The sequence below is a fragment of the Orycteropus afer genome, unplaced genomic scaffold (genome assembly GCF_000298275.1).
Source record: "Orycteropus afer afer isolate SDZICR_OR568_19922 unplaced genomic scaffold, OryAfe1.0 scaffold00140, whole genome shotgun sequence".
Lineage (NCBI taxonomy): Eukaryota > Metazoa > Chordata > Mammalia > Tubulidentata > Orycteropodidae > Orycteropus > Orycteropus afer.
In genome coordinates this window covers 6147679-6159417 of record NW_006921727.1, presented here as the reverse complement: position 1 = coordinate 6159417, position 11739 = coordinate 6147679, and the positions used below count along the sequence as shown (strand labels likewise).

The following is an 11739-nucleotide window of genomic DNA, read 5'->3' as shown; positions in this document are numbered from 1 at the left end:
TCCTACTTCCGTAGTGATACTGCCTCGGAAACCCAAGGAGGGGTCGCTATGAGTCGGGGCTGACTCGACAGCACATAACAACAACAACAACAACACTCTCCTATTACCCCCCTCACCTATGTAGCATACATATTTACCTATGTATTTACTCACAAGCTACTTTTCCTTACTACAGTTGTTGCAGAATTGTGTATGTTATAGCATTTACCATAGATGCCCTTCTATCTTGCTTACTACTTAACATCTTTTTTTGCATTGACCTGGTGATCTATTTCTGAAAATTAGTCAGTGAAAACCTACGGATCACAACAGAACATTATCTGCTTGATAAACTGTTAGAAGATGAGTTCTCAAGGTGTGTGTGGGAAGGAACTCATTGCTTTTGAGATGATTCTGACTCATCAAAACCCCGATGTTATAGAGTTGAACTGCTCTGTAGGGTTTTCTTGGCTGTAATATTTACAGAAGCAGACCACCAGACTTTTCTTCCATGGCACACTGTGTGAATTTCAATCACCATCCTTCAGGTTAGCAATTGAATGCAAAGTGTTTGTACCACCTGTTATTGTTGTTATGTGCTGTCAATTCGGACCTGACTCACAGCGACCCCTCCTTGGGTTTCTGAGGCAGTATCACTACAGAAGTAGACAGGGTGGCTTCAAAAATGCATTTAAGCATACCAAAGATTATGAAGGTGGCACATTTTGTTCTGTTGCACGTGAGATTGCCATGAGTTGGAGATGAACTGATACTGTGCCAGAAGATGAGCCTCTCAGGTTGGAAGGCACTCAAAATAAAACTGGGGAAGAGCTGCCTCCTCAAAGTAAGGCTGACTTTAATAATGTGGATGAAGTAAAGCTTCTGGGACCCCCATTTGCTGATGGGGCATGACTCAAAATGAAAAGAAACAACTGAAAATATCCATTAATAAACGGAAAGTGGAATATACCAAGTATGAATCCAGGAAAATAGGAAGCTGTCAAAAATGAAATGGAATGCATAAAGTTTGATAACCTAGGCATTAGTGATCAGAAATGGAATGGTATTGACCATTTTGAATTAGACAATCATATGGCCTACTATGCTAATAACAACAACAACAACTATGCTAACATGGTTTATTGAAGAAAGATGGTGTGACATTCATCATCATAAAGAAAGTTTCACAATCTATCTTGAAGTACAATGATGCCAGTGATAGGATAATACCCATATGCTTATAGGGAAGACCAGCTCATACTATTATTATTCAAATTTATGCACCAACCACTAAAGCTAAAAATGAAAAAAAAATGAAGATTTTTACCAATTTCTGAAGTCTGAAATTGACCAAACATGCAATCAAGATGTATTGATTACTACATCAATTCATGATAGGAATTGTGATTGGAATGTGAAAATTGGAAACAAAAAAGAAGCATTGGTAGTTGAAAAATATGGCCTTGGTGACAGAAATGACACCAGAGATCATTCAATAGAATTTGCAAGACTGATGACTTATTCACTGTAAATACACTTTTTCCACAACATAAATAGTGGCTATACACAGTAAGCTCACTAGAGGGAGCACAAAGGAATCAGATCTACTACATCTGTGGGAAGAGGTGGTGGACAATATTATAAGTCAAAATAAATTCAAGTTGAAGTTGAAGAAAATTAAAATAAGTCAACAAGAGCAAAAATATGACTTTTATTCTATCCCACCTGAAGTAAGAGACTATCTGAAGAATAGATTTGATGCACTGAACACCAATGATTGAAGACTAGACGAGTTGTGTAATGACATCAAGGACATCATACATAAAGAAAGCAAAAGGCATTGAAAAGAAAGGAAAAGAAGAAAAGACCAAAACGGATGTCAGAAGAGACACTGAAACTTGCTTTTAAATGGAGAGTAGTTAAAGTGAATGGAAGAAATGAAGAGATAAAAGATCTGAACAGAAGATTTCAAAAGGCAGCTCAAGAAGACAAAGTAAAGTATTATAATGAAATATGCAAAGACTTGGAACTAGAAATTAAAAGGGAAGAATATGCTTGAAATTCCTCAAGCTGAAAGAAGTGAAGAAAAAAACTGAAACTTCAAGTTGTGATATTTGTATCCTATGGGCAAAATACTGAATGATGCAGAAAGCATGAAAAAGAGATAGAAAGAATACAGAGTCACTGTACCACTAAGAATTAGTCAATGTTCCACTATTGCAGAAGTTAACATATGATCAAGAACAAATGGTATTGAAGGAAGAAGTCCAAGCTACACTGAAGGAATTGGCAAAAAACAAGGCTCCAGGAATTGATGCAATATACACTGAGATGCTTCAACAAAAGATGTTTCAACACTGGAGGTGCTTAACTTGTTTATGCCAAGAAATTTGGAAAGCTACCTGGCCAACCAACTGGAAGAGATGGATACTTGTTTCATTCCAAAGAAAGTTGATCCAACAGAATGTGGAAATTATTGAACATCATTAGTATCACAAGCAAGTAAAATTTTGCTGAAGATGATTAAAAATAGTTGTAGCAGTATACTGACAAGGAACTGCCAGAAATTCCAGCTGTAATCAGAAGATGATGTGGAACAAGGAATATCATTCCTGACGTCAGATGGATCTTGGTTGAAAGCAAAAAATACCAGAAAGATACTTATCTCTGTTTTATTGACTATGCAAAGGCATATGACTGTGTGTATCATGACAAATTATGGATAACATTGAGAAGAATGAGAATTCCAGGACACTTAATTGTGCTCATGAGGAACCTGTACTTAGACCAAGACGCTGTCATTAGAACAGAACAAGGGGATATTGCATGGTTAAAAATGAGGAAGGGTGTGTGTCAGCAATGTATCCTTTCACCATACTTATTCAATCTGTATGATGAGCAAACAATCAGAGAAGCTAGACTATATGAAGAAGAATGATGCATCAGGATTGGAGGAAGACTCATTAACAAACTGTGATAGGTAGATGGCACAACTATGTTTGCTGAAAGATGACTTGAAGCACATACTGATGAAGACCAAAGACTAGTTTTCAGTACGAATTACACCTCAACATAACGAAAACAAAAATACTCTCAATTGGACCAATTAGCAACACCATGATAAATGGAGAATAGATTATAGCTGTCAGGGATATCATTCTACTTGGATCCACAGTCAACATCCATGGAAGCAGCAGTCAAGAAATCAGATATCGTATTACACTGGGTAAAACTGCTGCACAAGAACTGTTTAGTGTTAAGAAGCAAAGATGTCACTTTGAAGACTAGTGTGTGCCTAACCCAAACCATGCTATTTTCAATCACTTCATATGTGTGTGAAAGCTGGACAATGAATAAGGAAGCTGAAGAAGAGTAGATGCCTTTGAATTGTGGTGTTTGTGAAGAATCTGAAAAATACCATGGTCTGCCTGAAGAATGAATAAATCCGTCCTGGAAGAAGTGCAGTTTGAATGCTTCTTAGAAGTGAGAGTGGCCAGACTTCCTCTCACTTTCTCCATGATTTCAGAAGATACCAGTCCCTGCAAAAGGATATAATGCTTGATAAAGTAAAGGAGCAGTGAAAAAGGGGAAGATCTTCAATGAGATGGCTTGACACAGTGGCTACAGGGATGGGCTCCAGCATAGCAAGGATTGTAAAGATGGCCCAGGATCTGGCAATATTTTGTTTTGTTGTTCACAGGGTTACTATGAGTCGGAGTCAACTTGAGGGCATCTAACAACACCGACAAAAGGCTGTAAAAGGTAAACTGTAGAAAACAAAACTATTCAGATGTGTACTCATTCTTCATCACTTATGTAAACAATCAAACCACTGGAAAAATACATAATGGTACTTTTTTCATCTTTCTCTCACTGACTACTATAGCTCAAGATCTCTGGTTATAAATACTTAAAACATTGGAGAGTGTCACACTTCTGTTGTGCTTTGTTTCTGCATCTTAAAAATTCTTTAGTGCTAACTTGAATATCTTCTCATCTTCCTATGAGAATATCTTCCAACAGAATATTCTCTGAAGAAAGTTAACAATGGTGTTGCAAGGAAAACCATTTTATGATCAAAAAGCTTTTGTAAGTACTGATTTAAACAAAGTCAAACAGCTTTCATGACTATAGTACTACTCAGAGCCTCTAACATACTAATCTAGCATTTACAACAGTGCCTGAAAAAATAAATATCTGTTGAATAAATGAATGATGAACTTTGTAAAAATCTCTTTACAGACATCCAATTTCAGCTTTTTTTGTACATGAAATCCTCTTTTGTTTCTTTCTTGTACGTCTATATATGTTTAGCTGCTTAACAGATGAAGAAACGAACAGCTACTGCATGTATTTACAAAACACATTTGTGATGCAATATTTTATGTATTTTGGCTCTACTAAAAAATGACCTGAATAATAAAAGTTATTATTATTATGAATAATTATAATGATTACAAGAATGTTGTTGTTGTTGTTATGTGCCGTTGAGTTGGACCCGACTCATAGCGACCCCTCCTTGGGTTGCTGAGGCAGTATCACTACGGAAGTAGATTCCCCAACCTTCCTTCCGAGGAGTGGCTGGTGGGTCAGTATCAATCAAGTACATGTTTACCAAGATATCATTATAGAAACTTGACATCTCATTTCACATCATTTTTGTAAAACCTGAGGAGATAGGCATCATTCTATTCAGTCTACAGATAATGAACTGAGAAACAGAGGCTCAACTGACTACTGATGACAATTTTAAAAATTGTTTTGAGATCCTCAGAATAAAATGCATGAAGAAAGATCCTTTTATTTTAGGCATTTAAACACAGTTTAGAGTCGATATAAAAATAAATGCTTTTGATGTAAAAATTAGGTAAATAAGTTGGTCTTTCTAAAACAGGATAATTCACATATGGAAAACATTATGAGGAAAGGCACATTATCAAAAAAATGTAAGAGAAAAAAAAAGGCACACAATATTTTTCAGAAGGCTAAATATTGCTTGTTTTCTTTGTCTCTATGATACTAATTAATATGTGACTGTTATTTGTGACAGTGGATCTCATTTGTTCTATTTTGCTTTTACCCATTTATAAAAACTCAAATCATTTCAGTAGAGAAAAATATAGATTGAGCAATTGTTGGGTATAAAATAGATTAAACAATTTTCTAACTGATGTTCTACTCAGGTAGTTGGGGATATGCAGGAGAATGAAGCTCAATTTTCACATAAAAAATTAAAACAAGAATATTGAGCCATGTAAGTTTCTTCCATTACTAAAATTTTGTACATTTTATCACCTCATTTTCATTCTTTTTTCAATTTTGAGTGGTTCTAAATAATTTACTCTTAAATCTACATTCTAAGAATAATTTTTCTATAGTCAATCATAGCTGATAACTATAAGTATTTGCCTCCCCTACAACCATCTCCAGTCCTATAAGTCATACGTTTAAGTAATAAAAACATACAGTAAAACCTAGGAACCCAAGAAAGGTCATACATAATTAGTATGTGGTTTCCAGACTGAGGGAGAAGTTCCATTTATAACTCTCATTTGTTTCCTACCTTTGTGGCCAAGTTTCCACTTATTACATGACTCCTTGCCTTAATATTAACTTCCAGTTTGGAGCATTGTAAAGTGTTTCTTCACCCCAAAATTAAAACAAATGATAGCCACTCCATGTTCACCATCAATTTCATTAGGAGGCACTTCAAAGGTTCCATTATAAATAATGAAGTATGAACCCTGCTTCCTGAAGCCAAGGTTAACCATGTTCATAAAGAAATTGTACTTTCTGTTTTCCCTTCCATTTAAACGCAGTCAAAATTTTCCAAGACATTTTTTTCTCCTCCAGTAGAGGTAAACCTGGTTGTGTTGTTGTTGTTGTTGGTAGGAGGTAGGGAGAATGAGAAAATGGCACTCCTGGCCTCCTTCTTACTCAGTGCTGAGGCTCATGCCTCTCACGTATGTGCACTTGCAAAAACATTCCACTTACCAAATTCAGCTGTCACTATGAACACAAAAGTGCTAGAACATTTAAAGATTCTCACAGTGGAGCACTATTTTAGGGGAGCAGTAGGACATATTTCTTTCTTCCATTGACAATGGCTTACAGAATTCTATGAAGTCCAAAAAAGTGGATGGCAGAAAAGACAAAAAACTCTACAACTCAACTTTTTTTAGCTTCCTTAACACATTCATGGTTTTTTCTTTTTTTTTTTTTTTACCATTTCTGCAATTGTTCATTTATATTAACCTCTCTGACTTCCCGTCGCTTTGTTTATTATACCAGCCACTATTATCTGGTTATTCACCTATTTACACCAAAAAAAAAAAAACCCTCACTGCCGTCAAGTCGATTTTGACTCATAGTGACCCCTCCTTGGGTTTCCGAGGTGGTACCTCTATGGAAATAGATTGCCCAATCTTCCTTCCAAGACCTATTTATACAGTGGCTAGAAATCTGGATCTGGGGAAGAACAGCAGAAAGCTGAAATCATACTACTGCAATCACAGCCTCCTTGCCTCCTCTGTCCGCTTGCCTACCATACATAGGGTGTATGCACACAGAAAACAGTTCCAGATGCTTCCAGACATATCTCCTACTATCTAACATGAAAGCTTCTGAAGAGTAGAGTGCTTACTCTTCCCCCAACATGTAATTCTTCAGTCTTCTTCCAGTTCCTATAACATGATCCTCCCTTCCCCCAAAGCCTTTTGCCAAAATGTTGCTTCATTTGATTGAAACATTTTCCACACCCCCCACCCACCCACGCACACATACACACCCCTAGTGGAGTTAACTGCTCATTCTTTAGACCTGATTTCGAATATCATCTCCTCAGAGAAGCCTTCCTCAACTATTAAATTCACCTTGGGTTATCAGCAATGTGTTTCACATGGGCATTTTCGAGAGGCAGAAGCATTTTCTGAAGCAGAAGTCTGAGTTCCCAGATTGTGTACTATAGCTCTTTATCACAGAGAACTAAATAACTAGTATTCATAATATAATGAAAATAAATTGCTAATAAATTATTACATTTCTACAAGTGTTACCGTATATAAGACAGATCTATGCAGAAATGAGAGAGAGAAAACACTTATTATTCAGGAACGTTCCTAGGAATACTTAGTAAGTTAGAATTGTTGCAATTCTGCCTAGTTCTCTATTGTTTAAGAAACTAAAATACTCAGGGAAAGAAAATTGCAAAAATCTCCACACCCAAAAGCCTATGGGATAACATTCTCTCTTCTTCCTGATTCAATACAATGCTCCTTGCCTGCTTCCAAAGGATAAATAAGGATTTGTGCACATATGTTACAAAGTCAAAATAAGCCCTTTTAGGGCTTGATCTTCACACTGTTTTTTTAACTTCTGCCAAACATCTGTACTTTTTAGGACTGACATTAAGCTTCACATATTGATTTTTAGTCTCACCAAAATGTTTTCATATAGTCTTATGTTTAGTTGTCAAAGTCTTGGGTACAAAGAACATCAAATTACTGTAGTTTTGGCTGAGTTTAAGAAACTAACATTAATTTTAAAATAATAATCTTAAAATGCTATTGATCTCTATTATTTTATATTCAGTATTATTTTATATTGATCTCTATTATATATATATAAAATAACTGAGTTGTCATTAGGATTTAATAAATAATGGTATTTCCACCAACTTTCTTACCAACTCTTTAGATCTCTTCATTTTGGTCACCTAATGGGATATACTTGATAAGAAACAGAAGTTATGTCAGCTTGCCAACATCAGAAAAACATCTAAAACAGAAGATTTTATATTTCAGCACCGTATCTTCTCATCATAGAGCACCAAATTGCCACAAAGATTATTAGTTACATGATTACAACAGAACCCTCTACTATCTTTGTGCTTTACACTTCTCAAAATGGTATTATATTTCAGTCTATCAGGTTTTGTGGCTGAGAGCAAATGGAAGTGAAAACAAGTAAACATAGTTTTGAAGGTACTAATACTTCAAAAAGAACAAACTGACAGACTTTTCATATCAAATAAACAGTAATAAGATACCTGGTTGCCCTAACAAACATAGGCATGTTACAAATACTTCCTGAGTGCCTGTCATATGGAAGACACTATTTAAGCATCATGTTTATAACACTTCATAAATATTATCTTATTAATATTATATGAAATGTTATATTAAAAATAATGACACACACACATAAAGAATAGAAAATACCTGAAGGGCTGTAAGGATATTTGCTAAAGCTTGTCCATATGTGTCATGACAGTGAACAGCAAGAGCACCTGGTGGGATTTCTTTCATGACACTTTCCAACATTCTTTTCATGCTTCCTGGAGTTCCCACTCCAATTGTGTCTCCCAGAGAGATCTCATAACAGCCCATGCCATACAACCTCTTAGACACCTGTTGAGAAAGGTGGTGTGCTTTTAAAACAATAGGAATGAACAGACGCAAGTCCTGTCACTCCTCATCAAACATCATCTAGAGGAAATAATGAAAACTAAGATCAGTTACATAAAACTTCCATATGTGGAAACCATGTATTTAAGTTTTGTGGTCCTTTTCCTTCCATATTAAATCCTGAGCATTATATAAAACTTACAGTGGCATTAGTATGGTTATCTTTTCCCAATATTTAGGTTTACTTGAGCCATATATAACTACATCTTTATCTACATTCAATGATAAAACTATAGACTACAATTTTAATTGCATCACTCTTATCTTTTTCGACACTTTAATCTGGCAGAATGTCTCAGGACATTAACTGAAGGGTCAAGAGACATCAATCAATACTCATTTAAGTTCTGTCATTAGGTAGCTTTGCAATAATTGGTAGAGTAACAGTATTCTTGGCCTAATTTTTCTGGTTCATAGACGGATGCAGTTATGCTAGATAAATTTTGAGGTCTTTTCAAGTTGAATGATTAACATTACTTTCAAAGAGTCATGTGAATTTATGTGAAGGCAGCATGATATACTGGCAATGACATGGGTTCTGGAATCAGACAGCCCTAGATTTAAATCTTATTTCCTGAACTTTCTAGTCATGTAGTACTTGGCAGAAATTAATTTATTTAAGTCTCAGTCCCTACCATGTAATGAGCTCTGGTGGTACACTGCTTAAAGCAGTGTCAACCAAACAGTTGGTGGTACTAACCCACCAGCCGCTCTGAGAAAGAAAGATGAGACAGTGTTCCCATAAAGATTTACAGCCTTGGAAATCCTATGGGGGTCACTATGAGTTGGAATCAATTTGATGGCAGTGGGTTTGTTTTTCTTGGTCTCTACTATATAAAATATGGGAACTCTGGTGACGTAGTGCCTAAGTCATTTGACTGCTAACCAGAAGGCTGGCCATTCAAATCTACCAGCCACTCCTCAGAAGGAAGACTGGGCAATCTACTTCTGTAGTGATACCACCTCAGAAATTCAAGGAGGGGTCACTGTGAGTTGGATCTGACTTGACAGCAGTGTGTTTGGGTTTTGGTGGTTGTTACTATATAAAATATAGACAACACAACACTCTCATTTTGCATATGTTCTAAGCCTAAATTCCCTCATCTAAAAAAATAGGAAAATAATAATTATGTAATAATGACACATTTGTCATAAAAATGAAATTGTTGTTGTTATGTGCCGTTGAGTCGGACCCGACTCATAGTGACCCCTCCTTGGGTTTCTGAAGCAGTATCACTATGGAAGTAGATTGCCCCATCTCCCTTCCGAGGAGTGGCTGGTGGGTTTGAACCGCCAGCCTTCTGGTTAGCAGTCAAGTGCCTTAGGCACTACGCTACCAGAGCTCCATTTTATACAATATTTGCCATAAGGTCGTTCACTTATTCATTCATTCGACATGTATTTCTTCAGTGTCTTCTTCTTCTTATCACTGTGATTTGTGTGAAAGCTTACAGAGCAAATTAGTTTTCCATTTAATAATTCACACATTATATTTTGTGACATTCACTGCAACCCCACACTATAACAGCATTCCTCCTACTTCCTCCTTGTGCCCACCCCTTCCCTTCATCCTTTTTTTTTTTTTCCCCATCCTCTCCTGCCTTCCTATCCCTAGGAAGACGCTGACTTCATGATTTCATATGCTTGGTTCTAATGAGTATGTACCCCCCAGGTATTACTGTTCACCTTTTAAGTCTATGTATCGTTTGGCAGAAAGTTCAGTCACAAGGCTTAAACTCAATTCCTAGGTTGAAGGGTGTCTAAGGCCCATACTCTTGGGATTTCCACCAGTCTTCTCCAGACCTGGTCTTTTTTTTACAGTTTTTAGTTTTATTATACATTTTCCCCCACTCTAACCAGGACCATCACTCACCTATCAGTTTGTCAAACTGTAGTGACTTGCATATTGCTATAAGGCTAGAGGCAATGCCACTGGTATTTCAAACACCAACAGGGTCACTCATGGTGGACAGGTCTCAGCAGAGCTTCCAGACTAAGAAGGTAGGGGCCATCCACTTCTCAAAATATTGGCCAGTGAAAATCTTATGAACAGCAGTAAAACACTGTCTGATGCATTAGTGGAAAACTTCATGAATATCCTTAAACATTGCATGATATAGTGCTGGAACATGAGCCCCTCAAGACAGAAGTCACTCAAAATACTGGGGAAGAGCTACCTCCTCAAAGTAGAGTCGACTTTAATGACAAAGATGGAGTAAAGCTTTCAGAACTTCCATTTGCTTATGTGGCATGACTCAAAATGGGAAGAAACAGCTGCAAACATCCATTAATAACAGGAACATGGAATGCACAAAGTACAAATCTAGGAAAATTGGAAGTTTTCAAAAATGATGTGGAACACCTAAAGATCAATATCTAAAACCTTAGTGAGTTGAAATGGGCTGTTTTTGGCCATTTTGAATCAGACAATCATATGATCTACTATGTCTGGAATGACAAATTGAAGAGGAATGATGTGACATTCATTGTCACACACACAAAAAAAAGTTTCAAGATCTATCTTGAAGTACAATGCTGTAAGTGATAGGACAATACCTATACACCTATAAGGAAGACTAGTTAATACTAGTATTATTCAAATTTATGCAACAAACACCAAAACCAAAGACTAGGAACTTGAAGATTTCTACTGATTTCTGCAGTCTGAAATTGACCAAACATGTAATCATGATGTATTGATTATTAATGTGATAGGAATACAAAAGTTACAAACAAAGAAGAATCACTGGTGGTTGGAAAATACGGCCTTGGTAATAGAACTGACCCTGCAGATCACATGACAGAATTTTGCAAAACCAAACAACTTATTCATTGTAAGTATCATTTTTCAACAACATAAGTGGTGGCTACATGTGTGGACCTTGCCAGATGGAATATACAGGAATTAAATCAACTACATCTATGGAAAAAGGCAATGGTGAAACTCAATATCTTCAGCCAAGACAAGGCCAGGAGCTGCCTGTGGAATAGATTTTCAATTGCTCATATGAAAGTTCAAGATGAACTGGAGACAATTAAAACAAGTCCATGAGAGCCAAAATATGACCTTTATTATATCCCACCTGAATTTAGAGACTATATGTAGAATAGATTTGATACATTGAACACCAATGACCAAAAACCAGAAGAATTGTGGGATGACATCAAGAATATCATACATGTCCTATACCTAGAAAACCCAACAGATTCAGTCAAAAACCTACTGGAACTAATTGAGAGATTTAGCAACGTCGCAGGATATAAGATCACCATCCAAAAATCAGTTGGATTCCTC

At 36.3% G+C, this 11739-nt stretch overlaps 1 protein-coding gene across 1 annotated transcript in view; it reads right to left on the bottom strand.

Moving 5' to 3' along the window:
* HMGCLL1 (3-hydroxymethyl-3-methylglutaryl-CoA lyase like 1) overlaps positions 1-11739 on the bottom strand; it is a 301673-nt gene that overhangs the window by 73607 nt on the left and 216327 nt on the right. The window contains exon 6 of the mRNA XM_007945621.2: positions 8199-8387. Coding sequence (XP_007943812.1) covers positions 8199-8387 — 189 coding nt within the window. The remainder of the gene's footprint in view (positions 1-8198; positions 8388-11739) is intronic.